The 26,367-nt window shown below is 49.9% G+C and overlaps 11 protein-coding genes across 11 annotated transcripts in view; 6 read left to right on the top strand and 5 right to left on the bottom strand.

Annotated features, from left to right (window-relative positions):
• Window positions 1-287: 287 nt before the first annotated feature.
• Window positions 288-608, bottom strand: TrAtP1_009638 (uncharacterized protein; the record flags this gene model as incomplete). The annotated part of the gene is made up of 1 exon (XM_014091276.2): window positions 288-608. One exon carries the CDS (start codon window positions 606-608, stop codon window positions 288-290), a length of 321 nt encoding a protein of 106 aa, XP_013946751.2.
• A 3,604-nt stretch (window positions 609-4,212) lies between these two features.
• Window positions 4,213-5,917, top strand: TrAtP1_009637 (uncharacterized protein; the record flags this gene model as incomplete). Its single annotated transcript, XM_014091277.2, has 5 exons — window positions 4,213-4,285; window positions 4,350-4,394; window positions 4,481-4,761; window positions 4,848-5,606; window positions 5,672-5,917. 5 exons carry the CDS (start codon window positions 4,213-4,215, stop codon window positions 5,915-5,917), a joined length of 1,404 nt encoding a protein of 467 aa, XP_013946752.1.
• Window positions 5,918-6,565: 648 nt separating this feature from the next.
• On the bottom strand, window positions 6,566-7,683 carry TrAtP1_009636 (uncharacterized protein; the record flags this gene model as incomplete). The annotated part of the gene is made up of 2 exons (XM_014091278.2): window positions 6,566-6,889; window positions 6,961-7,683. The coding sequence occupies 2 exons, from the start codon at window positions 7,681-7,683 to the stop codon at window positions 6,566-6,568; spliced, it is 1,047 nt and encodes a 348-aa protein (XP_013946753.2).
• Window positions 7,684-7,984: 301 nt separating this feature from the next.
• TrAtP1_009635 (uncharacterized protein) lies at window positions 7,985-8,947 on the top strand. Its single transcript, XM_014091279.2, has 2 exons — window positions 7,985-8,153; window positions 8,220-8,947. The coding sequence occupies exons 1-2, from the start codon at window positions 8,071-8,073 to the stop codon at window positions 8,845-8,847; spliced, it is 711 nt and encodes a 236-aa protein (XP_013946754.1). The 5' UTR covers window positions 7,985-8,070; the 3' UTR covers window positions 8,848-8,947.
• Window positions 8,948-8,966: 19 nt separating this feature from the next.
• Window positions 8,967-9,768, bottom strand: TrAtP1_009634 (uncharacterized protein). Its single transcript, XM_014091280.2, has 4 exons — window positions 9,601-9,768; window positions 9,512-9,547; window positions 9,327-9,442; window positions 8,967-9,257 (listed from the first exon to the last, which is right to left on the bottom strand). The coding sequence occupies exons 1-4, from the start codon at window positions 9,611-9,613 to the stop codon at window positions 9,204-9,206; spliced, it is 219 nt and encodes a 72-aa protein (XP_013946755.1). The 5' UTR covers window positions 9,614-9,768; the 3' UTR covers window positions 8,967-9,203.
• A 506-nt stretch (window positions 9,769-10,274) lies between these two features.
• TrAtP1_009633 (uncharacterized protein) lies at window positions 10,275-17,932 on the top strand. Its single transcript, XM_066114366.1, has one exon. It carries the CDS (start codon window positions 10,509-10,511, stop codon window positions 17,625-17,627), a length of 7,119 nt encoding a protein of 2,372 aa, XP_065970462.1. The 5' UTR covers window positions 10,275-10,508; the 3' UTR covers window positions 17,628-17,932.
• Window positions 17,933-18,322: 390 nt separating this feature from the next.
• Window positions 18,323-19,912, bottom strand: TrAtP1_009632 (uncharacterized protein). Its single transcript, XM_014091282.2, has one exon. It carries the CDS (start codon window positions 19,874-19,876, stop codon window positions 18,599-18,601), a length of 1,278 nt encoding a protein of 425 aa, XP_013946757.2. The 5' UTR covers window positions 19,877-19,912; the 3' UTR covers window positions 18,323-18,598.
• A 724-nt stretch (window positions 19,913-20,636) lies between these two features.
• Window positions 20,637-22,550, bottom strand: TrAtP1_009631 (uncharacterized protein). The gene is made up of 2 exons (XM_014091283.2): window positions 21,046-22,550; window positions 20,637-20,992 (listed from the first exon to the last, which is right to left on the bottom strand). Exons 1-2 carry the CDS (start codon window positions 22,124-22,126, stop codon window positions 20,895-20,897), a joined length of 1,179 nt encoding a protein of 392 aa, XP_013946758.1. The 5' UTR covers window positions 22,127-22,550; the 3' UTR covers window positions 20,637-20,894.
• On the top strand, window positions 22,367-23,313 carry TrAtP1_009630 (uncharacterized protein; the record flags this gene model as incomplete). The annotated part of the gene is made up of 2 exons (XM_066114365.1): window positions 22,367-22,371; window positions 23,055-23,313. 2 exons carry the CDS (start codon window positions 22,367-22,369, stop codon window positions 23,311-23,313), a joined length of 264 nt encoding a protein of 87 aa, XP_065970461.1.
• Window positions 23,314-23,651: 338 nt separating this feature from the next.
• On the top strand, window positions 23,652-24,381 carry TrAtP1_009629 (uncharacterized protein). The gene has a single exon (XM_014091284.2). The coding sequence runs from the start codon at window positions 23,706-23,708 to the stop codon at window positions 24,234-24,236; it is 531 nt and encodes a 176-aa protein (XP_013946759.1). The 5' UTR covers window positions 23,652-23,705; the 3' UTR covers window positions 24,237-24,381.
• A 1,113-nt stretch (window positions 24,382-25,494) lies between these two features.
• The window catches only part of TrAtP1_009628 (uncharacterized protein), a gene marked incomplete at its 3' end in the record, with an annotated part of 1,446 nt that continues 573 nt past the window's right edge, over window positions 25,495-26,367 (top strand). Inside the window, exon 1 of the mRNA XM_014091285.2 lies at window positions 25,495-26,367. This exon is cut by the window's right edge and continues 327 nt beyond it. Within this exon, the coding sequence (XP_013946760.2) occupies window positions 26,143-26,367 (225 nt within the window). The 5' untranslated portion in view covers window positions 25,495-26,142.

The raw sequence follows: 26,367 nt of genomic DNA, 5'->3' as shown, positions 1-26,367 counted from the left end.
ATCGCCAAATCTTGAGCTCAGGAATGCAGCGCCAGACCCCATGAATCAGAGGCCCAGACAGGAAACGCACTGGCGAGACGTCATACGCTGGCAGCGATGAATGATTCAAGCGCGTTGACGCTGCTTTGGCGGCCCGTCAAGGGCCTTCGGCAATCACAGTAGCTCCCCGACGCCTAAGCAGGATGAACGCATTCTCGTACGACTCGCGCTCTTGATCCAGCCTGTGCGAGCATTCAAAGCACCAAGCAGTCGAATATGGCTGCCGGTTCAAGTTTCTTCCTAGTGGCTTACGAGGCTTCAGCAGGCGCTTCAGCTACTGCGCTGGCGTCGGGGGCTAAAAAGTTGCACCCACTGTAAATTAGGGCCGCATGGCGCGCACCGCTCCACTGGCCTTGGACGACGGCGCCAGAACTACTTCCGCGTGATAAACTGCGTCCCGACGTCAAGCTTTCTCTCTTGTTTCGTGGAATGGGATGGGCGAGCTCGGGCGACGTCTGTGTCGCTGGAATTGGTCGCTGGCCCTGAGGCTGTGCCCGTCTAGCCCTCTCCACTTCCCACATGGCATCCCTGGGAGCGTCCGGCGCCTCGACTGCCATTCGGGCGGGCATGTGCTTCCGAAGTGAAGGCTGGAGAGCTTGGCTGAAAAGCTTGGCCTTTGAGGCGAGACAATTTGGCAGAATCAAAAAGCTTGGTATCGACGACGGAGCATACAATCTAGATGCCAAGATGGCACCGACGGGACTGCACCTATGCAGCGGCTTGGAGGGATGGATGGATGGATAGATAGGGTGCCATTTGCCAGATTCCAACGTCTAGCGGCCGAGTTGTAGATCACGGCTGAAGAATTCTACAGTCATGGAATTGCGATTAGAGATGGAAATTACATACCTACATACATGTAGGGAAATACTCCGTGCAGCTTTGTCTTCAATTACCATGTAGGGCAGATGGCTAAAGAGAGGGACTGTCTCAGCTGCTTAGACATACAAGCCATGTTGGAATCAGGCAGACTGGACTTCTGACTCCAATATGAACCCTTCTAGCAATAGCAAGCTATTTGCTCAAGACCCAAGACGTGAGATATCCAAAGGCAACTTGCAAATCATCGATCGCGCAATCAGATAACGCATCTCCCATCCCCAGCAATCATTGGCGCCTGTCGCAATTTTAACTTTGAGATAACCACCACAGCTGGCTGCACTATTGGACGGCACTGCAAGTACAAGTACGCGCATCTTGTTCTTTGGCAGGGCTCAAGCGATCATTGGAACTGCCGCCAACCACCCAGTGCGAGAGACGATACGAGACGCACTCCATATCACTATGAGTCGGATTTAGCGTCGACAACTGCATCTATCTAGACTTCTGTCTTTTCGATCCGTCCCCGAGTTTATCGGCAGCGCATCGAGTCATTGCAGCGGTTAAACCGAAGCTTGAATCTAAACATACAATTCACTTTTGTCTCCGAACAACATCTCTGCGTCAGGGCTTTATAGCCACCTGCCTCCATGTTCTTATACCGAGCCTTCCATGATCCATCCACCACAACCAACAGTCCCACCGTTACGCCTGCACCAATATCCGTCTTATTCCCACATTTCTAGCGTTTTGCAGCTTTAGCAGCGCGGGATAAGGAAAATGTTACGGCGAGGGCCTCCGCGTAATGCGGCTGTTGCGGCCACACGGAGTACAAGCGCCGCGGGTACTTGGACCTTTGCCCAGCGCCAACTCTGCCATTTCCAGGCACTTTCTTATTCTCGGCGCTGGCCTGCAAAAGGTCCTTGCAATCTGCATGCAACAATGCGCAAGGAGCTGGCACCGCGCGCAGCTGATTGGCCGGCAGACACATACTTGTACTGTAGTTTGGTGTGTCGACGGATCCTCCCCGGCCCTTGGACGCAGCGCTGCAGCGATAGGGCCTGTGATGCTGCAAAAGCTTCTTTTTTTATTTCTCCTATCGCCCGCCCGTGGAATAGAATTTGGACGTGAGCGCACAGTTTGGCGATCGTGGGGACGAGCTCGAGATAACCTTGATTTAAAGTGCAGGACATGCTCCGACTCGGCGGTCAGCTCGACACTGTATCATCTACAGTGTACATGTACACGGACTCATCCATGCTTTGCTGAGTTGCTGCGTAAACGAGTCGTGCCATGCAGATACGCTCGGCAATTATCAGACCAGATAATGGCTGAACTGCAAATCCCTACGCAATTCGTGCTCTTCTATTTTCCTTCGCTCTTCCTTCGTATTAGTTCGTTCCTTCTCTCGCTCTTTATTGCGGTTACATTTTGTTTCTCCCATCGGACCCTCTTCCCGGAGTCTTCGGTCTTCTTGGCGCCTGTCACAGTCCAAGCCCGACTTTAAAGCCACAGCGGCATTACATCACCTTGCCTATGCCAAGCTTTTGCGCCTCCAAAACGAGATTGCCGACAATCGGGTCAGCCAGGATAACCCACAAGGCTGGGAATTGGCCTCGACCTGACTCTCACACACCACTGCAAAAGTCATATGTAAACGACAGCCTTTATCTGCTCCTTGGCAAGACCAGAATCGGCACATGCATCCATCACAATGGTACAAGAAGGAAAAGAAGGGAAAAAACAGGTAAAGGTACTTTTGCACTGGCAGAATGAAGTTAACTGCACTCGGCTAGCATGCTTCTACTTGCTCGGCAAAGGCAGATATTGCTCAAAGGCAAGGTCGCCATGAGTTGTGTCCCGAATTTACCGAGCAGGCAATGGCCCAATTAAACACTCTCGCGATATGATTAATTTTAAGACAAATTAGTCTATCCATTCTTGTATAAACCGCACATCACCCTTCTACAGTCTCGACAACACTCTAATGGACATGTAATTATTGACGCCGGGAGTCTTATGCATCAAGTCGCTTACAGACTCGTCGACACCGCCCATCACTTCGATTAATCATGCAGGATGGTTGGTCATGCAACAAACAAGCAAGCAAGCTTCTCCTGAATCCAATTAATAGAGCCAATCAATCAAGTCTCGCTCTTCGGTTAAAGGATTACGATACGTCAAATTCCGAGACTTCTCCGTACTGGGACAACATCAAGACTGGCGCATTTTTAAAGGCAATAAACCTCCATCTACCCAACGCCGTCTTCGAAACGACAAGTCTTCTTGCAGGCTGTCGATTTGCGTCCCCTGACCAGACGTATATTAATTTATGAACCGATCGTCGATTTCCGCACCAAGACCCAGATGGCGAGGCCCGTTTGCACTGCCACTCGCGCAGGATACTCCTTTTGCGTGGATCAATTGCAACTCTGGCACTGGCCTGGTCTCTCCTCTGCCGGCCCCGTATGGCAATCTAGATGATAACATATTCAGTAGCAGCACCAAGCTGAACAGCTCACCACTCATCCCCTGCCGCGCAGGCAGATCACCGCCAGCTACCCTAGTCTCTTATTATACAAGCAGCTAGAAGCAGTAGCCGATTCCCCCTTGCGCAAATGAGGTCTAAGCCACCATCGTGTATCGGAAGACGGCAAACTAGTGGGTTGAGCTGGTTCATCCGCCGTCTCCCAAGGGCAAAGGGGGCCGTGGCTAGTACGGGAACAGTTTGGCGGCTACGTGTATGCTTCGTAAATTGTCAGCTGCTTACTCTGATTATGTCTCGCACTGTATTTTTTTGAGCTGTAGTTGTCGAGTCTTTACAAGTCTCAGAGGTTAGTAACACAGGCATTACCCAGAACCTGGGCCTGATAACATGCAATCGACAGTACGCGGATCTGGCATGGCTCATGGACCGAGCTAGAGTTGCAGTGAGATATGCGCTAAAGCAGATCAGTTCTCATCCCTATCGTCCATCTACTCCAATCCCTCTATAATATCATCAAGAAAATAAAATAGAGTGTAGAATACATCTAGCTTGCTGAAGATGTTTGAAAATTCGTTTTACAAAGGTGCAGGCAAGCAGCATGCAGTCGGCGCAGTGATGCGTGTACGTCAAGCTCCACTTTACTAAGACGCGCGCTTCCGTACATGTACCTCTGTACTATCGAGAGCTTCCACTTCGTCAACCCCGCCAAACCAAACTTCCAGCTATGCGCTCCATCACACTCTGAACGGCCCCTCCACCATCTGGAAGGCTGAGAAGCACGTGCAGACAAGCTTCCTGTTTCTCTTCAGCCTTGCCAAGCAGCAACAGCATCGCCTCATCAAAAAGCTGCATCACGCTGCGTCCCCATGGCTGAATCAACGACGTCGCAGCCGGGCTCGGAGGCTCAGGCGTACACCACGCCAGACGTTATCGTCACTGGTAATTATGGCCCTTCTGCCCCACATGCGTCCATCACGAGTAGCTGACCTTGAATCGGTGACAGACGTGCCCAAGCTTGACATTGATCTCTATATTCAAAACTATGTCGGTACGGTGCTCCCAAAGCATTTCCGCTGCGATGCTCGCCCTATGACTACATCCACGAGGTTCTAACGCTTCCCATCATCGTCCTAGGTCGAACACGATTCGAGCGCCTGATACTTATTGGCAAGTGCTGTGTGCCACTGCGAGTTGAAGCTCTCAAGGCTGCCGTTGCCGAAGCAAAGAGCGGCTTAGACATCGCGCGCTACAACGATGCGTGCGCCCTGCTCAGTGCAGCTGCCCCGGGCGATCCCGATGCGCGGATGGATGGAGCATGGGTAGAGAACACCGACATTGCCAACAGAGCCGAAACTGCTCGCTTGGAGACAGAACTTAAAGGTTACAGGAACAATCTCATTAAGGAGAGTATTCGGGTAGGAATCATCATTCTCCCTCGACTTGTCTACGCGACTGGTCATCTATAGATGTCATGATGTCTAACTTGCTCGTTTCTGTCTAGATGGGCAACGAGGATCTCGGCAAGCATTTCGAGAGTATAGGCAAGCTTGTTGAAGCTACAGAAGCATACAACAAAATGCGCCATGACGTTAGCACCACCAAACACATTTTCGATTGCGGCATGCACTTGGCTAGCGTCGCTTTTCAGCGCCATGACTGGGCCAGTGTGTTGAGCAACGTTGGCAAGATATCCAATATGAGCGGCGACGACGAACAAGAACAGCAGGCCTACATCAAGGTGGCATCAGGTGTTGCCCTGCTGGGAATGGGGAATTTCCACGATGCGGCCATGACCCTCATCCATACCAACCCCAATGTGTCCCCAGCGGAATACAGCACAGTCGCGAGCCCCAACGACGTCGCCATCTATGGCGGCCTTTTGGCGCTGGCAACTATGGACAGGACGGCTTTGCAGTCTCGCATACTAGATAATCAGTCCTTCAGGACATTCCTAGAGCACGAGCCGCACATTCGAAAGGCGATTAGTTTGTTTGTTAACGGCAGATACTCGACTTGCCTTTCCATCTTGGAGTCTACGCGGGCAGACTATCTACTCGACATTTACCTACAACCACATATCCCCGCAATTTATTCCTTGATCCGCGAAAAGTGCATTGTCCAATACTTTATACCCTTCTCGTGCGTCACGCTGGACAGCTTGGACGCTGCGTTTGGAAAGCCCGGTCAGTCCGTTGAGCCAGAGCTCATCAGGATGATTCGAGACGGGTCTTTGAAAGCCCGAATAGATGCCAGAAACAAGGTATGTTTCTTCCTCGCTCTGCTATCTCTCAGTTATGAATGCATAATTACTTACATATCGTCTAGCTTCTAGTGGCCGTATCCTCTGATCCACGGCTAGTGGTACAGACAAATGCACTCCATGTGGCACGGAAATACGAGCTGGAAGCAAAAGAGCGGCTACGGCGCATGAATATTATCGGTGCAGGCCTCGAAGTCATTGGCGTTAAGAAACCACAGACTGGCGGTGTAGGAGGCGCTGAGCCCGAAGAGGCCTGGTTCGAAGAGAATCGCGTAGCCAGCCTTCTCGCCGAGCAAGCTCAGGATGCTTAGGATCATCCTGAGGTAATGCAGGCTCAGCCTGAGGAAAGCATCCCAGAAGTGTGCACATTGCTCTATTGAGCGTTTGTGGGAATACTAACCAAGGGTATGAGAGGGGAGTCGCACACTGATTCGACTGCTGTTCCGTGATGAGCGAGTCCTTGGTATCCTTGTTCAGCCGCCGATGGCGAAAGAGAGGAAAGCTCATTTCCTATCCAAAGGGAGAAGAAGGGGGGCAGCTACGGTTATGACGGCAACCGCCTTTGAGACTTGAACGTTACACGCATGGTGTGCATTAGAGAGGGAGGCGCAAGGAGAACTGGTCTTTTTTTTTATCTGCTACAGCCCCCAATTGTTAGAGGCATTTTTATCTTTTCCTTCTCGCTACTAGCATATGACTTTATGACGCATAGTCATGTCTAACTCTCCACGATAAGCCTGTGATATCAAGCAGTCGATATGATACTGATAAGTCATGTTTCGCTTAGTGACGCCTCGTACTATATGCATTCTTGTTTGTGTATATTGTCCAATTGAGACGGGTATCATATCCTATTACACTTACACCACTGCAGTTCCAGCACGGTATAGCCACGCCTAAACCATTTCGTCGTGTCCCTCTCTTCCCAGCCCCTTACTTCAGTCCATAAACCACGAAAATCACCCCATCAACTGCCTCAAATCCTCGGGCGGCCACCGCACCTGCGCAAAGGTAAGACAGCGCTTAATGCTCTGCAGGTATTTTCGCGTCACCTCGTCGCCCATGACGTGGCCCTTTTCTCCATCGTGCAGCTTCTCACGCGCACTTCGCTCGTGGATACCCACCATGGTGACTCCAATGGGCCAGGCTGCTTTTCCGATGCTGAGGCGGAGGTAGCCGTCGTTGGCGTCGACGTAGCGGCGCTCCTGGAGGGCTTGGACGATTTCGATGATGGGTTGGAGGAGGGAGTCGTCGAGGTCGCCGGATTCGAACTTGCGGAAGAGCTGTGCGATCATTTTGGTCAGTCAGATGTTATAGTGAGAATGAAATGTAAGAAAGAAGAAAAGTTACGTACTGGCTTCATGTTTTCGCGGGTTTGGACCATGGCGCTGTAGGCCATCTTGCTGTTGCTCGTCTCCCGCTTCTCTTCCTCCATTGCCTTTTCGTATGCCGTGAGCACCATGGTAAAGTAACTGGCCAGCTGTCTGTACAGCCACTGGCGGCCCTCCTTGTCCTTTGGCAGCGTGCCGTCGACCTTCATGTCCTTCTCCTCCACCAGCTGCAGCGTCGTCGGTATAGGTCCCTTTGTCAACACCGTAGTGAGCTTCTTATGCCGTCTCAGCCGCGCTGCATGTGATTCCCCAAATAATATCGCCGGGTGTCCCAGCGCCCTGAGTTTCTCTTTCAGCTCGTCATCTGGGATATCGTCTGCCGCGTCGCCGTTCTTCTCGTCGCCGTTTTCATCGCCCCTGACGAGTTCCGGCAGGCCGAGCCTCTTCCTCCTAGCCTGCTCTTCTTCGAATTCCTTCTCTTGTTGCCTCTTGCGCGATTCTTCGGCAAGTTTGCGGCGCTTGTCCTCGCGAAGGGCGTTTTCGGCGGCGACTTCCTCCTCGCGCTTGCGCTTCGCTTCGGCCTTGGATGCGCGTTCGGCTTCGAGGGCCTTTTGCTCGGCTAGGTAGGTGGCTTTGCGTTCGGCTTCTACTTCGGAGCGCTTGAGGTATTTCTTTTCGTCGGGGGCGGAGGACTTGGAGGATTTGGATTTGGATAGCTCTTTGTTCATGAGGGCCGCGAAGTCCATGGTGATGGTGTTGCGCTGTGAAGCGTCTTGATGAGGGATGAAGATTTGTGTCCAGGCGGCAATGTGTCGCTCGCAGTAAAAGAAAAATTGTATGATTGATGCGGCAAGACAAGATTAATCCGCAATGCGATTCTTTGATGGAATTATCTGACAGTTTTAAATGTCGTAAAGTCTATTTGATCAAGAGTCCGGTGAGCGTAGAAGTTCCAAGGTACGCTATCGATTGCGGATGATTTCCGGGTAATACGTATCAATCGACAGCATCAGCACTCATCCACCAATCCAGCAACTCACAACTTATACGCCGAATGTCATATATAGCATTGAAAAGTAACAAGCTTTTTGACGAATTGGGACTTTGATACTCTTGGCTCAACTCAGATTACAATGTCCGCTACAAAGTGGGATGAAGACCATGACGCAGCTCCATTCTTAGTCCGTCTTTTTCATAAGACCGGCAGCTTTCCCAGGTACGTGACTGCAGCTCATGATAGTATCTTTGATGGATGGGAACAATTACTAAATATCATATTCAGGCCAGAGGAATTTGCATCATCTTCACTACCGCCATATGTTTCCATCTACACTTGGTCAACCTGCACACTCAATGAGCTGGCCCTTGAGCTGGCAGCGGCAAAACCTAATGCGTTGCCAAATCCAGCTGTCGGCACCAGACTCTCATTTCAGCTTGTCTGTCCAGATTTACGCGGCACAAATGCTGCTAGCGCTACGCAACCAAAGTTTGCCGTCAAAGAGCTGGGAAGCATCGTCATTGGCGAGGGCTACCCCGGCGCAGAGGACGCTGAGGACGCTGGGCCTGATACCCTGATGAGGGACGACTTTGGGAAGGACAAGACGTTGGCTGACTGGAGATTTGTCGTTGGAGACTACATATCATGCGCGATCCTTCCTCCGCGGGGAGATGGGGCTGTGGTACCGCCAGGGACTGGCAGAAGAGGGTCGGTATCTGGGGGGCGAGATGGGCGCAGCGGTGGATTCAGAGGTGGATTTCATGGCCGAGAGGGCAATTTTGGCCGCAGCAACGGTCGTTTAAACCGGCCAGGCTGGAGAGATACTAACAGGCTTCCATCAGGCGAATGGAGAAGAGGAGAACAGCTACCAGAGGGGCCGCCTGGGGGGCCAAGGGGCAGGGGCCGCTGGTAGGCCAGATGGGATTTTGTTTCAGTGGTTGAGATTGCGCAAGATACGATATACCCCCCGAGTAATTAATTTAGCGTTTGAATTGAGGCAAAGGACAGTTTCCTTTGCTGTATTTGATAAATCCAGACTCCAGTTCCATTCCTCATACAATAATAATGAACGTGCAATTTAGGCACTCTCCCTCCTCCTTCAGCAATTCAGCCTACCACATAGAGTTGCCCAGTACTTTCGTAATAGTCTCAACTTTGAAGCTAAAAATATTGAATTTTCTTCGATTATTCGGCCGGCAAGAGGCTCTCTATCTCGTATCGAACCTTTTAAAATGTACATAAAACTCTCCACCCAACCAAAATCGTCATTTATTTCTCGTAGCATGTGTCGCCCTTTCGCTTCGCTCGGAGATCCCAAAGGCCCTACCCAACGTCAGTCAGTAACTCGTCATCCCTCACCCTTCCCCTCCACATTGTCCGATTTCCACTCACGTCTGTCTTGTATGCGGCCCAGCCGAAGATGGCGGGGACGACGGCCATGTAGATGATGCTGATTCTGGCGGTTCTGCCCGTGAAACGGAAGTAGCGGTGACGAGCCTTGTTCATCGCTGTGCGGCGAGTTAGAGAGGGGAACGGTACGGCGAAAGAGCAATTGGATTCGATGGATATGTACGCACCTTCCAGCTTCAGAAGAGCCGGGTCCGGCTTGACGTCTGCGGTTTTGCGGTTAGTTGAGCCATATACAATCCTGCGTGAGGAAACGTACTAAGGTGCGCCATCTTTGCTGATTTGTGGTGGCGACTGGCTTGGTCTTCTTGAATTGAAGTGGTATCGCGATGGCTTGGCCTGGTGTTGCTGTCGGCAGAAGACGATTGTTCGTGATTATGTAATTGAGCTGAAGGGGATCTGATTGGCTTCTCGAGGCCGATGCCCCATTGATCAGGTACCCTGTAGCAGAGCTCAGACAGAGTATATGGTGGAATTTCAGCGAAGAGAGATGTAAATCCAAGTCAACTATAGCAGAATACTAGTAAAGGGGTTTTTAATGTATCAATTAACGAGTAGTTTCAGTTTTTATGTAAATTGTAGCTGTAATTGATGCCATGTTCGGCTCTGCAGCTTTATCTCAAGGTACCCCTCCACATCTCTCTGAAGCTAAAAAGTGTATGCTGGGATCAAGATAACTCATGAGCTCGCAAGATTCATACCATCGATAATCATTGAATCATGTTGCCAAAATTTCTTTCATTTAACACGAGGATTAGATATTCATATCTGAGTTGGCATTGGAAAATATAAGCCGATATAAGCATTTTGCAGCTTGTAGATATCGGCATCTTGCAGCTCGAGGTTGCAACAACGTCAAAGTCACGTGAGAGGCTAGTTTCGAGATGCAGCTAGCGCCTCCGAGGATCTCGTTCAAGAAATTGTCCAACGAAGGCGACGTTGAGCATCAGTCCCGACCCTGCATCAACTTCGCTCTGGCCGCCGTCTGATTTTTGCGAGGCCGGCATCTGCTTCATCCAAACAGAGGCCAGAGCATTCAATTTCACGTGGCCGCTGTCCTGTGTCTGCAATTCCAGGATCGCTAGCGCGTCTTTGACACGCGCCACGGCTTCAAGCCTTCGGGCAGGCAACTTCACGAATTGCTTCTGAACGAGTGAAGACGCTGTCATGTCGCAATTACCACCACCGCCGCCGCCTGGCTGGGGCCCTCCTCCGCCGCCTCCTCCCCCATCGTCATCTTTCCCACCTCCTCCGTCGACTCCTGCTCCTCCAGCCCCGCCGCCGCCCGGCTATCGACCTCCCGCCGACGCTCACATCGCAAAATTTGCTCAGAAGAAGAAGGAATGGCTTCGAAGCCAGCGAAATCGGTTCGGCGAGAAGCGCAAGGCCGGCTTTGTTCAGACCCAAAAGGCTGACATGCCCCCCGAGCATCTGCGGAAAATCGTCAAGGATATCGGCGATGTCTCGCAGAAAAAGTACACAAACGACAAGCGAAGCTATCTCGGTGCATTGAAGTTCATGCCCCATGCGGTTCTGAAGCTTTTGGAGAACATGCCGATGCCCTGGGAATCTGCACGAGAGGTCAAGGTTTTGTACCATGTCAATGGTTGCCTTACCCTTGTCAACGAGATTCCTAGAGTCATCGAACCTGTCTTCTTTGCGCAGTGGGCCATGATGTGGACATTTATGCGAAAGGAAAAGGCAGACCGAAGACTGTTTAAGCGTATGCGATTCCCGCCGTTTGATGACGAGGAGCCGCCGCTATCATGGTCAGAAAACATCGAAGACGTTGAGCCCCTCGAGCCTATTCAGATGGAGCTGAACGAGGATGAGGATGACGCAGTCTACGAATGGTTTTACGACCACCGGCCGCTGCTTGACACACCCCATGTTAATGGTCCAAGCTACAAGGGGTGGAACCTCACATTACCCCAGATGGCCGCCTTGTTCCGTCTTAGTCGACCTTTGATTTCCGATGTTGTGGATAAGAACTACTTCTATCTGTTCGATCTAAAGAGTCTGCTCACTGCCAAGGCGCTGAACGTTGCTTTGCCAGGAGGACCACGATTTGAGCCGTTATACAAGGATATCAACCCCAATGACGAAGACTTTGGTGAATTTAACGCCATCGACCGCATCATTTTCAGGAACCCCATTCGCACTGAATTCCGGGTTGCTTTCCCATACTTATACAATTCTCTCCCACGAAGCGTACACTTAGCATGGCACTCGCACCCCCAGATAGTGTATAACCGCATCGATGATCCGGACTTGCCTACATTTCATTTCGATCGTCGAATCAACCCAATCTCATCACGCAATGTGGCTCCTAAGAATGTTGAAGTATCTCTCGAAGATGAGCTTTTTGGGCCTGGAAGCAACGAAGAGCCCGAAGACGACGCTTTCGAGCTTCCTGCTGGAACGGAACCGTTCCTTGCTGATGAGGAAATAGACAATGAGGACACTTCTGCCGCCATTGAGCTCTGGTGGGCGCCATACCCATTCAACCGACGATCCGGCAAGATGGTTCGTGCCCAGGATGTGCCCCTGATTAAGCAGTGGTATCTGGAGCACCCTCCCGCAGACCGCCCTCCCGTCAAGGTCCGCGTTTCCTATCAGAAGCTGCTCAAGAACTTCGTCCTCAACGACCTACACAAGAAGAAGCCCAAGGCTCAGAACAACCAGAATCTGCTCAGATCTTTGAAGCAGACCAAGTTCTTCCAACAGACCACCATCGACTGGGTGGAGGCTGGTCTCCAAGTCTGTCGCCAAGGTTTCAACATGCTCAACCTGTTGATTCACCGAAAGAACCTTACCTATCTCCATCTTGATTACAACTTCAATTTGAAGCCCGTCAAAACCCTTACCACAAAGGAGCGAAAGAAGTCCCGTTTCGGAAACGCTTTCCACTTGATGCGTGAAATCTTGCGACTGACCAAGCTGATTGTGGATGCTCAAGTTCAATACCGACTCGGCAACATTGACGCTTTCCAATTGGCTGATGGTATCCTCTACGCCTTTAACCACGTCGGACAGCTTACGGGAATGTACCGTTACAAGTACAAGCTTATGCACCAGATCCGAACCTGCAAGGATTTGAAGCATCTCATCTACTATAGATTCAATTCTGGTCCTGTCGGAAAGGGTCCTGGCTGTGGTTTCTGGGCTCCTGCGTGGAGAGTGTGGCTGTTCTTCATGCGTGGTATCATCCCTCTTCTCGAGAGATGGCTTGGAAACTTGCTTTCTCGTCAGTTCGAAGGACGGCACAGCAAGGGTGTCGCAAAGACGGTCACCAAGCAGCGTGTCGAGTCTCACTTTGATCTTGAGCTCCGTGCTTCTGTCATGGCTGACCTTTTGGACATGATGCCCGAGGGTATCAAGCAGAACAAGGTCAACACTGTGCTTCAGCACCTTTCTGAGGCATGGCGCTGCTGGAAGAGTAACATTCCGTGGAAGGTGCCTGGATTGCCCGCTCCTATCGAGAATATTATTCTGCGATATGTGAAATCCAAGGCCGACTGGTGGGTTTCTGTTGCTCATTACAACCGTGAGCGTATTCGCCGCGGTGCCACCGTCGATAAGACTGTTGCCAAGAAGAACGTTGGTCGTCTGACTCGACTCTGGCTCAAAGCAGAGCAAGAGCGACAGCATAACCACATGAAGGACGGTCCGTACGTCTCGTCAGAAGAGGCTGTCGCCATCTACACCACGACTGTCCACTGGCTAGAGTCTCGCAAGTTTTCGCCTATTCCGTTCCCTAGTGTTTCCTACAAACACGATACCAAGATTCTGATCCTGGCGCTGGAGCGATTGAGAGAAGCTTACTCAGTTAAGGGTCGTCTCAACCAGAGCCAGCGTGAAGAGCTTGCTCTCATTGAGCAGGCATATGATAGTCCTGGCACAACTCTGGAACGCATCAAGCGATTTTTGCTAACGCAGCGAGCGTTCAAGGAGGTCAACATCGACATGAACGACAACTACAGCACGATCAACCCTGTATACGATATTGAGCCCATTGAAAAGATTAGCGATGCCTATCTTGACCAGTATCTGTGGTACCAGGCTGACCAGAGACACCTTTTCCCTGCTTGGATCAAGCCTTCTGACTCTGAAGTCCCTCCATTGTTGGTCTACAAGTGGGCTCAGGGCATTAACAATCTGGGCCAAGTTTGGGAGACTGAAAATGGCGAATGCAACGTCATGATTGAGACTGAGCTATCCAAGGTTTACGAGAAGATGGAATTGACACTGCTCAACTCTCTTCTCAGACTGATTATGGACCACAATCTTGCTGACTACATTACGGCGAAGAACAATGTTCAGCTCACCTACAAAGACATGAACCACGTCAACAGCTACGGTATGATCCGTGGTCTCCAGTTTTCTGCCTTTGTCTTCCAATACTATGGTCTTGTTCTTGATTTGCTTCTGCTTGGCCCTCAGCGAGCCAGTGAAATCGCCGGACCACCACAGAGCCCCAACGATTTCTTGCAGTTCCGCGATCGCGAAACGGAGAGCAGACACCCGATCCGACTGTACAGCCGATATATCGACAAGATTTGGATCTTCCTTCGATTTACAGCCGAAGAATCACGAGATCTTATTCAGCGATTCCTTACTGAGCAGCCAGATCCCAACTTTGAGAATGTTATCGGATATAAGAGCAAGAAGTGCTGGCCCCGTGATTCTCGTATGCGCTTGATGCGACATGACGTTAACCTTGGACGGGCTGTGTTCTGGGACTTCAAGAACCGTTTGCCACGATCCGTCACCACGATTGACTGGGATGACAGCTTTGTCAGTGTTTACAGTCGTGACAACCCCAACCTGCTCTTCTCAATGTGCGGATTTGAAGTCCGGATTCTGCCTAAGATCAGAAACCAGAATGAAGAATTCCCCGTCAAAGACAGCGTTTGGTCTCTCGTTGATAATACGACCAAGGAGAGGACGGCACACGCATTCTTGCAAGTCACCGAGGAAGATATTCAAAAGTTCAACAACCGTATCCGACAAATCCTCATGTCATCTGGTTCGACAACCTTTACCAAGATTGCCAACAAGTGGAACACTGCGTTGATTGCGTTGTTTACGTATTACCGTGAAGCTGCGGTCTCTACCATCGAGCTCCTGGATACGATTGTCAAATGCGAGACCAAGATCCAGACGCGAGTCAAGATTGGACTGAACTCCAAGATGCCTTCTCGTTTCCCTCCCGCCGTTTTCTACACCCCCAAGGAGCTTGGTGGATTGGGAATGATTTCTGGCTCTCACATCCTTATCCCAGCCAGTGATAAGCGTTGGTCAAAGCAGACCGACACGGGAGTCACCCACTACAGAGCTGGTATGACGCATGACGAAGAGACATTAATTCCCAACATTTTCCGATACATCATCCCATGGGAGGCAGAATTTATTGATTCTCAGCGTGTCTGGACTGAATACTCCCAGAAGCGTTTGGAAGCCAACCAGCAGAACCGACGTCTCACGCTGGAAGATTTGGAGGATAGCTGGGATCGTGGTTTGCCAAGAATCAACACTCTGTTCCAAAAGGATCGAAGCACCCTTAGCTTCGACAAAGGTTTCCGCGCTCGCTCCGAGTTCAAGATTTACCAACTCATGAAGAGCAATCCGTTCTGGTGGACGAGCCAGCGACACGACGGCAAGCTGTGGAACCTCAATGCTTACCGAACTGATGTCATCCAAGCATTGGGTGGTGTTGAGACCATCCTTGAGCACACTCTCTTCAAGGCTACCGGTTTCCCATCTTGGGAAGGTCTTTTCTGGGAAAAGGCTTCTGGTTTTGAAGAATCCATGAAGTTCAAGAAGCTCACCAACGCCCAGCGATCCGGTCTGAACCAGATTCCCAACCGTCGTTTCACCCTCTGGTGGTCTCCAACCATCAACAGAGCCAACGTCTACGTCGGTTTCCAGGTCCAGCTTGATCTTACTGGTATCTTCTTGCACGGAAAGATTCCCACTCTGAAGATCTCCCTCATCCAGATCTTCCGTGCTCACTTGTGGCAGAAGATTCACGAATCAGTGGTAATGGATCTTTGTCAAGTATTTGATCAGGAATTGGAATCTCTCGGCATTGAGACTGTTCAAAAAGAGACCATCCACCCTCGTAAATCTTACAAGATGAACAGCTCTTGTGCTGATATTCTACTCTTTGCCAGCCACAAGTGGAATGTTACTCGTCCTTCGCTGCTGTATGATACCAAGGACGTCATTGAGCCCACAACGACCAACAAGTTCTGGGTTGATGTGCAGCTACGATATGGTGACTACGACTCTCACGACATTGAGCGATATACGCGTGCCAAGTATCTCGACTACACGACCGATAGCTCCAGCATTTACCCCTCTGCTACAGGTATCATGATTGGTATTGATTTGGCATACAACTTGTACTCGGCCTACGGAATGTATTTCCCTGGTTTGAAGGTACTCATTCAGCAAGCCATGGCCAAGATCATGAAGGCCAACCCTGCCTTGTACGTCCTTCGAGAGCGTATCCGTAAGGGTCTGCAGCTGTATGCTTCTGAAAGCAACCAGGAATTCTTGAACTCGCAGAATTACTCGGAGCTCTTCAGCAACCAGACCCAGCTCTTCATCGACGATACCAACGTGTACCGTGTGACTATCCACAAGACATTCGAAGGAAACTTGACCACCAAGCCTATCAACGGTGCCATCTTCATCTTTAACCCGCGAACTGGTCAGTTGTTCTTGAAGATCATCCACACCAGTGTTTGGGCAGGTCAGAAACGTCTTGGACAGCTTGCCAAATGGAAGACGGCAGAAGAAGTGGCGGCATTGATTCGTTCGCTCCCCGTTGAAGAACAGCCCAAGCAACTGATTGTCACCCGAAAGGGTCTGCTGGACCCTCTCGAAGTCCAGTTGGTGGACTTCCCCAACATTTCTATTCGTGCCTCCGAGCTGCAGCTTCCTTTCCAGGCGGCCATGAAGGTTGAGAAATTGGGAGACATGATTTTGCGAGCGACAGAGCCCCAAATGGTACTGTTCAACCTGTACGATGAGTGGTTGAAGAGCATCTCCTCGTACACAGCGTTCTCTCGTCTTATCCTCATTCTGCGTGCTCTGCATGTCAACCCTGACAAGACGAAGCTCATCCTACGACCAGACAAGACTGTTATCACCCTGGATCATCACATCTGGCCTTCACTAAACGATGAAGATTGGATCAAGGTTGAAACTCAACTGCGAGATCTCATTCTGAACGATTATGGCAAGAAGAATAACGTCAATGTGTCCAGTTTGACAAGTACCGAGGTCCGTGATATCATTCTTGGTATGGAGATTTCTGCACCATCGATGCAGAGACAGCAGGCTGCCGAGATCGAGAAGCAGCAAGAAGAGCAGAAGCAGCTGACGGCCGTCACGACCAAAACGCAAAACGTCCACGGCGAAGAGATCATTGTCACTACCACCTCTCAGTTTGAACAGCAAACATTTGCTTCCAAGACCGAATGGCGCACCAGAGCTATCGCGACATCGAACTTGCGGACAAGAGCCAAGAACATCTACGTGTCGTCAGCGGATACTGACCTGGATGATGTCACGTATGTCATGCCCAACAACATCCTGAAGAAGTTTATCACGATTGCGGATCTGCGAGTCCAGGTGGCTGGCTACCTTTATGGTGTCCCGGCCCCTGATAATGACCAAGTCAAGGAGATTAAATGTATCGTTATGATCCCGCAGATTGGCGGCCTTCGTAGCGTGCAGCTTCCGCAGAAGCTACCCCAGAGTGAGTTCCTGGACGGTATGGAGCCACTTGGTGTCATCCACACACTATCGGGTAGCGAACTTCCATACATGTCTGCGGCAGATGTGACTGAACACGCCAAGTTGCTGGATACACACGAAGAGTGGGACAAGACGAACACGGTCACGGTGTCTGTTTCGTTTACTCCTGGCAGCGTTTCCTTGTCTGCTTGGGGATTGACACCTCAAGGTTACAAATGGGGAGCTGAAAACAAGGACACGCAGAGCGACCAACCTCATGGTTTCACCACAACCATGGGAGAGAAGCGAAAACTTCTGCTGAGTCCCAGGTTCAGAGGCTTCTTCCTTGTCCCAGATGATGGCAAGTGGAACTATAGCTTCATGGGCAGTGCTTTTGCAGGAATGGAAAAGAAGTCGGTTCACGTCAAGCTGGACACGCCGCTGCCCTTTTACAGCGACCACCACCGACCTGTGCACTTCCACAGCTTTGCAGAGCTGGAAGATATCTGGGTCGACCGATCGGACAACTTTGCCTAATCACGTAATCTGGAGGAACTGTTCTTGGCAGTCGAGCGCAATTTAATACCCTGGGGGTTGAATGAATATCATTTTTTACTATGGATGGGTGGTGGGTGACGCAGATTTGGCGGGCGTTTGCATTTTTGGGAAGAGAGGGGGTTAAAATAATACAAGACGTATGAGGTTTCAAGACTGAGTGCGGGTTACTGTTTTAATGTAAAAAATCAAGGAATTTATTGATCAGCTAGATGCATTTTTGACTTTATATGTAGGATTTACGAAAAGGGGAGCTAGTGCAGAATGGCAAGTCTTTTTATTGGCTTATATGAGTGTTTATCCATGGTGTGATATTGGCATTGATATCTCTTTGGTGTCTTTCTGTGTTCTAATGACTTGACTGACTGCAAGCTGTTGTCTCAAATTGCTCGTTAATACGATGATGGAGGTGTCGCCGATGTTGGCTCTTCTGATCTCTCCCGTGCGGCTGAAGCCCTCAGCCCAGCTACAAGGATGGCTCGGTAAGTACATTGTCTAGGAAGAAGACAGATAAGCCCCAAAGCATTCAGCTGGCTCAAAAAGTGGAGTGGTTGCAAGGAGTAGAGATGAAGGCCTAGCTGAATCGAGTGCGGCTGAGATGCAGACTTGACTTGGGCTGCGCTGAGTTTAAAGGGGCTGTAGAGTTACAGCATGGCGAATGGTTGGAACTGTGTATATACTTTGACGGGATGATTCATATGCGATTTTAAAGTATTACTGAATGCCTATAGACAAAATTGTATTGGTTGTTGGTGATCCATGCAAGCAGGCTACTCATTTGCCGTGGAATGATATAAGTATAAGTCTTTGCTGACGTCTGACGTCTGAGGAATTGATCTCATAAATCCTAGCTTTTGAATGTATGGGTATTCAGAAGTCTTTCCAGACAATAATGAAACACAGTCGCTACTCGACTAAAGGTCTATTCAAGCGAAACAACTCATCTGTAGATATCAGACTCTTGCCAATACATCCATAATCTGAGCTGCCATGGCATCGCCGTCATCCTGTCCAAACTCGTTGATGAGCATCCGCAGAGGCGGGTCCTGCGCCAAAGCCCCTGTTGAAGCTGAACGCAGCATGGCCGCCAGCATTCGATTGACCAGGGCTGCCTGTGCTTTTGGACTGCCGATGACTTCGCTCTGCGCTTTGCTGACGTTGCCCATGACTTCTAGCGAGTCGCGGTAGTAGTCGATGGGCGCTCTACCCGTCAGTTCGTGCCACTCTATGGCATCTACAGGGACACCGGCTTTCTGAATCAGGTGAGTCTGTATTGCGTGGCCCTCGTGTAGAGGCGGCAGCAGCAGAACTTGATTCGCAACAGCGCCGGCAGCATACAGATTGCCCAGCCCTGCAGTGCAAAATGTTAGCTCTGACAAAGCCATCAGCTTGAGAGCCTCGTCTGGCAGGACCATGCGAGCTGCGTCTGGGTCTTCGGGGTCGATGCCTTGCGCCACGTCGAGGCTGGCGACTAACACTGTCAACTTGGCACGTTGAGATTCTGGGAGCGCGGCGTTGCGCAGATAGATAGCGCGCCGAGCAGTGTTGTATATAAGACGGGAGTAGGCGATGTACTCTTCATTTGGCATAAGAGGGTTGATCATGCCTCCGAAGTTGAGAAGAACACCAGAAGAGGGATCTCGAGTAGTTCTCGCAGGCGGTCCAAGTGGCGAGACAGTAACGACATTGGTCAACTTCTCGCTGGTGATGCGCTCCTGGACACCGTAGAATTCTGCAGCAATCACCAACTCGGCCTGTCGCCAATGGGGAGAAATGCTGGGCCAGAACCAGAGCAACAGGTCGATGATGACCACTGGAATCCCGGCCATCTGAGCCGCAGCAGCAACAAGTTCATCCATGGCTGTCACAACGAGCCGTGGCTTCAAGTGCTGCAGGAGAGAAACGAGCTTCTTTTTTCCCATGTCCGGATTTGTGTACAAGTCAACATTGTGTATTCCGTCCCACTTGGCCTCTGTGAGCTTCTGCAAGTCCATTGTAAGACTCGATCCGACATAATGCAGAGCTATGGGCCCAAGGGACTTTAGTCGGCTTCGCAAATATGGCATGACGGCTGTGAGAGTGGCACCAGGCCCGCCTCCAAAGGGCTGAGCATTGAAGACGATACTTGTAGGTGATGTAGATGGATTGGGAGTTTTGATGGCGGCATCGTGATGGACTAGATGCTGGTTTTCTTCCATCTTGGGCGGGAAGATGAAGCGACGATACGACATTAACAATTATGACTCAGATTACAAAGGAAAGAAAGACACGCGTCAAAGAAAAGGAAGATTTGCAAGATATTTATTCGTTTCCATCAAGTAAACAGGCTGCATGCAGCGAACTAATGTATGTCTTACATTACTAAGTGCTCCAAGTAATTTTGCGCTAACTTGAATTTTATGAAAATGGATTTTCTTCCTCATGTCTCAGTATTTATACAAGGTTTTAGTAACAATCTCGACCCCAGATACTAACAGTTCATTGTGTCAGCTTCACTGGGCCCCGAGGATAGCTGCCTCGACTTCCTCAAGGCTATAGAGAGGACTCACAGGAAGTTCGCTTTCCCCGAGGTCAAGGCAAGAACATCTTCTATGGCACCTTGATCTACTAGAACTAATCCATTCCAGTAACGCGCAGGTGTAACAAGCGCCTGGCAGCACTTATGACGCCGACGAGATGATGCAGCAGTCTATTTGCTTTTCTCGGATGATTTTTTGCAAGGTTTAGCATGGTTTAATCAGTGGGTTCTAGTCCACAGGAATCGGAGTACCATAGAATGCGTGCATATCTTCATCATAACCAGCAGCTCCGATGGGTATTTCTAAAGCGGGTAGAAGGGTCTCGCAATTATTACATGGTTTGGATATTACCCTTTGTACATTGGTGTGGAAGTTGTTGAGCGTGGTGCTGCTGAAGTTGGCTGCTAGACTCGCTGCTGTTGCTCCGTTGACGTTATTGTTAAACTTTCTGACCTCTGTTGCGAATTCATGCACTTGGAAGAAACAGATTTTATTGGCATCTTTCTCTGCATTTTAGCTATGAGATCTGTATGACAGCTAGACGCACTTCATCTACAAAGTCATTTCACCTAGGCAGGTAGGTAGTAGGTAGGCTTCACTACTAGTATCAAGATGTATGTACCAAGCACTTGAGATACTAGTACCTATTGTACAGCCGATATGCGATTTTGGTTACGAAATGCAATTCTAGGAGGTATCCATCGCATCGAAGAGGTAAGAGATGATGGCATCAGTTGCCATTCCAAGTCATGTCGCCTTGGACGATGCGCACATTGTCGCCGAATGTGTTTCCAGAAATGCTCCGAGTGCTATTCCCTCCACCTTGGCCTGTTACTGCATTAGCTGGGGGGAAATTAAGAACAGTATATGTGAAAGCTTACCATTACCGCCGTTGACTTGAGCTGCAGCTGGACGTTGGACCGCATCCGTCACAATATAGCGGTCCAAAATGGCCTTCATCACACTCGCAGCAGTAGCAGCCGCAAAGTTCTGCCATAGGTTATTCTTATGGCTGTCGGCATAGTCGCAAACGCCCTTGACCACGAGACACGGGACCTCATCCCATGCTCCAGCGCCCTCCATCTCAAAAGCAATGAGATCAAACTTTGTGGCATTATAGTCGCGGATTTTCCCGCTCTTCATCACAGTGTTGCTGGAGCCTATCCGGCCAATGAAGATGTTGGGGCTGAAGTCGCCGTCATCTTCAAATATGTCTCGTTGGACAAGCATGTTGTCGTCGCACCCAAGATCGGTGCAAGATGTCTTGGCAGCTAAATCGCAAGTGCTGTCGAATTCGCTGCAAATCCCGCATTGTTTCAAATGCCGATGAACGTAGCGCGGCAAATACAGCTTGTCTTCGGTGATTCCCGGATACCGATATTTTGACCGACGTCGCTTCTTCGCAGCAGCCTTTGCATCGGCGCTTTGCAGCTGCTTCAAATAGACTGCCGACTTGTTTTGCACCATCTCTCTCATGCGTTCTGTTTGGAGCGCGGCCAGCATTCCTCGGATCTCTTTGTTTGCTCTTCCGAGACTGTCCTCAAGAGTGTCCTTTACTTCATAATGCCCGGGAAACTGTCGACCAAAATCGTACTGGACAATCGCCTTGCTTACAACTACGTCGCCCAGAAAGACATCGTCGCCTGCGATTTTGGGCACGCCGCCGCAGATGCCGACAAGGAAAACGAGCCTGAGGCTGCCGTAGCTGGACCGGAGATTTGCTGTTGCGGATGCTGCGCTGTTTGTGCCCATGTCCGGCAGCGTAAGGAGAACGACATTGTATTTGCCGAGCCGGCCAGTTGTGTAAGAGTTGTTGTCGCCGCTCGATCGGCCAAAAGGATCGCCATCTTCGTCCCAGAACTGGTCAAAGAGCAGCATAACTGCATCGGCCTCGCTGGGCAAGGCGCATACTATGCCCACGTGAAACTCATCCCGACTTATGGGCTGTGTGAATTGAGCCATGAGGAATCAACATAAAGACAGGCAGACAGGCTACACTGGACTGGTGATGCTCCGAGTCACACGCTCAAAGCAGACCTCACTCTGATATCCTTTCAGCCTTGCCGCGCCCAAGCGGGGTATTTTGCGGCTGAGCTGTAAGCATCGCCGAGTAATCATTGGATGTCAGGCTGAAACGGACCTCCTTGTAGGGATTAGGCTCTTCGCGTCGATGATTGGCCGTTTGTGTTTCAAGCAGGCCACATGTGGTACGCAGATGTGTAATGAAGTTTGTACTTTCTTCGAAAACCGCTCAATTGCCTCGGAGCGCACATATCAATGTCGTGGAAATTCAACATTGCAGCTACTTGCGGAATGGCCTATTAGTTATCAAAACTAACTGTTTTGCTTCAGCGCTGCGATTGAGATTAATACTCAGAGCCGAGTGGGTCTATATGACAGTAGATGTTGAGAGCAGACACATTTTCGAACTTTAAAGACCAGCTGCTTTAGTCACCTATCAAAACAGTTTTCTCCGCTAAAACAGGAAAAGAAAATGAGCCCATAAGCGCACTAACTCTTATGGTGGAGAGCGCGCCGTTGTGTCTACATTTAGCTTCATGTTTAGAGCATGAGATTAACGCTTGTTGCCTTGATCCGAAGCTTCCTGATAGACCGTGGGATGGCTGCAATGCTACGTATAGAGAATGCAGATGCAGAGAGGGCGCAAAAGAGAGAAGCGAGGTTTATATACATAACATACAAATCTTATATACATTACGAATCTACCACGAGACGTAATACTTGTATAAAGTCCGGGGCCTCTTATTACTCAATGACTACATGCACCTTGTTTTGCTGGTAAATTTTGCTATCTGACTGACTACTTATTTAGTATATTTAGATACACTTTATATATATTACCTGCTGCTTCGACTACTACTGCTACTAGTACTACTGCTACTGCTACTGCTGCTACTGCTGCTACTGCTGCTACTGCTGCTACTGCTGCTACTGCTGCTACTGCTGCTACTGCTGCTACTGCTGCTACTGCTGCTACTGCTGCTACTGCTGCTACTGCTGCTACTGCTGCTACTGCTGCTACTGCTGCTACTGCTGCTACTGCTGCTACTGCTGCTACTGCTGCTACTGCTGCTACTGCTGCTACTGCTGCTACTGCTGCTCTCGGTATAAACGCTAATTTCAAATAGTTTCAAATGGTCTTCTATAGGTACCTACCTAACTACCTTTTTCAGTCGTTCAGTCGCGCCGTTGTGGGTGTCTATCTGCAGGAAGCAATCCCTGGTTCCAGCGGCGAGCACTCTTCGAGGTTCACTGTATTAAAGGTATACACTTGCAAGTGTATATTCTGGTTCCTGGAGGAGTGGATGGTAGATAGCTCCGTTTGCGTCGACAAACTTTCCTCTTGTCTATTTTACTCAAGGTATGTTAAACTGACGGGACCATTAAGTTTGCCACTGTGGAACAAGGCTTGCTAACCCCCCCGCCAGCATTTAACCTACCTACCTACATGTATATAAAGACACCAGACAGCACTGCAGACTTCACCCGGCGTATTCGTTCAAGGTCATTCGACAAGAAAATGGCACAACTTGCTCCTCCCAGCTACGAAGAGCGCGAGTTCTACTACTACGGGCTTCCTTCTCGCCCCAGGCTCGTCGCTCGCTCAAGCTCAAGCTCAGAACCTTGGGTGAGCCCCCAGATGCCTGAACCCACCACGTGGAGAGGGTCTACCTCCAACATGTATCCCAGAATGCTTCGACCCGCCAAAGGAGACCCAGCACTGCACCAGCAGTGGAATAATGCAGCATCTTCGCTTCGGATCCAGATAATAGAAGCTGTTAACGCAGTGGATTGGACTGCTATTGATATTTTGTCGGTTGGTCTGGAGAAAGAAGAGGCCAAATACCATAATACGCTTTTGATAGCTGTCAAGTCAAATTCACTGTCTTGGAGCCGCGGTAATACTCTTGCACTACGATGCAAAGCAATCTTGGAAGAGCATGGCATCAGGGACATGCATTGCGAGATACGAGAGTCGGATGTTATTCTTTTGACAGATGCATCCTCGCCACAACCTCCCCCGCCAGCTTGTGGTGCAGAATCCATTTAAAGGACTCACCTGGGCACGTATTGCATAGATCAGGATTTGGAGGGAGAGGTCGAACCTTTAACGACTCATACGAGTTGATGTACCTAGTACTATAGAGCTATATAGTAGGAACCTTACGGTACCGCCTTTGCGAGCGTAACAACACCAAAAATCCATGTTCCGGTATATCGCGAGCGGTGAAAACTGCGATTTAGTAGTATTTGGACCTGTGGCTAGTGATTATGGTGGCCTGTCGAAGTCGCGGCCTAGATAGCGAAAAATCTCATAAGATTCCACAGCTGGTTGTTAGCTGTTATGAGTTTGCCGGTACTTCTAGAATGAGCAAAGCTCCTGTAAACGATAGACGGCGTTGATACGGACGATGCCGATATTGGATACCTGTATCTCAGCTTCTTGCTTGGACTAGGTGTAGCACATGCCCCCCCGTATAATTAAGTGTGGTATGCATAGGTAAAGTTCCTTGCCCTGAATTATTGTAAGCTTGTGATAATAACGACTGATCCATGCGCTTCCCTCCTCTCCCGCAGTATAATGGTTAAATGAGAAAGCTGCACGATGAGCTCATGCAGCATGCTGGGCTTCCTAGTCTGTCATCAATTCAGCCGAGGCCTACGCATGACACTCATTAGTTCCACTCATAAATTAAATAATGATATGTGAAGAAAGCATGGCTGTATGACGTACTATAACCGCATCTTCAGGCACATCTACGATGCAAGCGCAAGATGCGACACCATGGCTAGGCACCAATTGTTGTGAATAGTGCTGTTGTCCAAGTGTAAGTTGATAGACCACTTCAGGAGCCTAGTGTAAGTTGATAGACTACTGTGCCATCCCTTGTCAGCTTCCCAACTTGAGCCCCATGCGGAGTAAGCCGAGTCGGGAACACCGAGTTTTATGATCGGATGGTCCAATTCCGACTGTCAGGCAGCCCTCTTGAAGCTGCGCATGAACTTCATTTCGGCAATCCCTCCTAAATAGGCTCAAGGCTATGCAAACCTCTCGGTGTCTCTGATCCGAGGCGGGTAGATTTACGACTTGATACCGGGATCGCGATTCCAGCCCCAAGTTGACGGCCCCTGCGATATTGCGTCCTAACCCGATAAGCGCATCGCACTGCAACTTTACCGTTTTGGTGCCGCCAATGTCACCGTACCACCTCAATAATACAATGGTAATATCTCCGATTATAGCCCGTCGTATTGCCAGCCGTCCATCTCCCGCAGATCAGATGTTAATGAGCCGCAGTAGTTCCTCCGATCTTTGTGGTATCTCACCCCTGTATCAACTAGTTTAGACTCCATCACAGACTTCCGATCTCCCTACCGAGGCTTACAGATGCTTGAACACGGCATCTGCTAGCACAGCCCGAAGCACAGGCTCTCTGATCCTCTTTGTCGGTAAACCTTCTTTGGTATAGGCGTCTTGACGTTTATGCAAAGAATCGATTTAATGCCCGAAACGGCAATTCGCCACACATCTTTCCCCGTTGCAGCTTCGCACTATCAGACCAATTGGCTGTATCCTCTTTCCATTTTCGGATTATCAGAAGCCATGATATCTTTAGCAACGCTCTCCTCGGTACAGCTAGCCATCTTCGTGGAGCTGTGGTAAAGACACACATCCAACATCATCCCGTATTGTTGAAACTTATGCGTTTGGCTTACAGCGGCATGAACATGGATTCTAAGCAGGTGCAGAAGCGGTGGCGAAATCATGCCTTTTGCTTTCGCATTGATGTTGAGAAAGAGGGGAGGCAATGAAGGTGTTCTCAAATTCTACGCCTCTCTCGTTGCAAAGGAAGACATGCTATATAACCATCTCATGAGACTCCTCTACGAAACAATTGATATCAAGCATCACACATCAACTACAAAGACATCAGTAACAAGTCAACAAGCCAACAATGGATCACAACGGAAGGCGAAATATGTACAACGGAGGATATGACCCAATGTCATCATCATCGTATCACCATAACTATGCCAACGCGGATATGGATGAAGATCAAAGGCACTACCGAGAAGATGCAAGCTCAGTAAGCTCGTTATCACCAACTGGCTACGGAAGCGTCAGAAATGCATACGCCGGATCCTACTCAGACGCATATGAGTACGCTGAGGCTTCCAGC

Source organism: Trichoderma atroviride, chromosome 5 (assembly GCF_020647795.1).
Source record: "Trichoderma atroviride chromosome 5, complete sequence".
NCBI lineage: Eukaryota > Fungi > Ascomycota > Sordariomycetes > Hypocreales > Hypocreaceae > Trichoderma > Trichoderma atroviride.
Note: the sequence above shows the minus strand (reverse complement) of the source record. Positions and strands in the feature narration are given on the sequence as shown.

Bases quoted from the DNA above. Each gene is read 5' to 3' on its own strand.
- TrAtP1_009635 (XM_014091279.2), top strand. From the start codon at position 8,071: ATGTCCGCTACAAAGTGGGATGAAGACCATGACGCAGCTCCATTCTTA. The intron at 8,154-8,219 runs GTACGTGACTGC...TATCATATTCAG, and splicing joins AAGACCGGCAGCTTTCCCAG to GCCAGAGGAATTTGCATCAT.
- TrAtP1_009631 (XM_014091283.2), bottom strand. From the start codon at position 22,126: ATGGCTCAATTCACACAGCCCATAAGTCGGGATGAGTTTCACGTGGGC. The intron at 20,993-21,045 runs GTAAGCTTTCAC...ATGCAGTAACAG, and splicing joins TCAAGTCAACGGCGGTAATG to GCCAAGGTGGAGGGAATAGC.
- TrAtP1_009632 (XM_014091282.2), bottom strand. From the start codon at position 19,876: ATGTCGTATCGTCGCTTCATCTTCCCGCCCAAGATGGAAGAAAACCAG.
- TrAtP1_009633 (XM_066114366.1), top strand. From the start codon at position 10,509: ATGTCGCAATTACCACCACCGCCGCCGCCTGGCTGGGGCCCTCCTCCG.
- TrAtP1_009629 (XM_014091284.2), top strand. From the start codon at position 23,706: ATGGCACAACTTGCTCCTCCCAGCTACGAAGAGCGCGAGTTCTACTAC.
- TrAtP1_009634 (XM_014091280.2), bottom strand. The intron at 9,443-9,511 runs GTGCGTACATAT...CTCGCCGCACAG, and splicing joins GGCTCTTCTGAAGCTGGAAG to CGATGAACAAGGCTCGTCAC. The intron at 9,258-9,326 runs GTGAGTGGAAAT...GACGTTGGGTAG, and splicing joins GGGCCGCATACAAGACAGAC to GGCCTTTGGGATCTCCGAGC.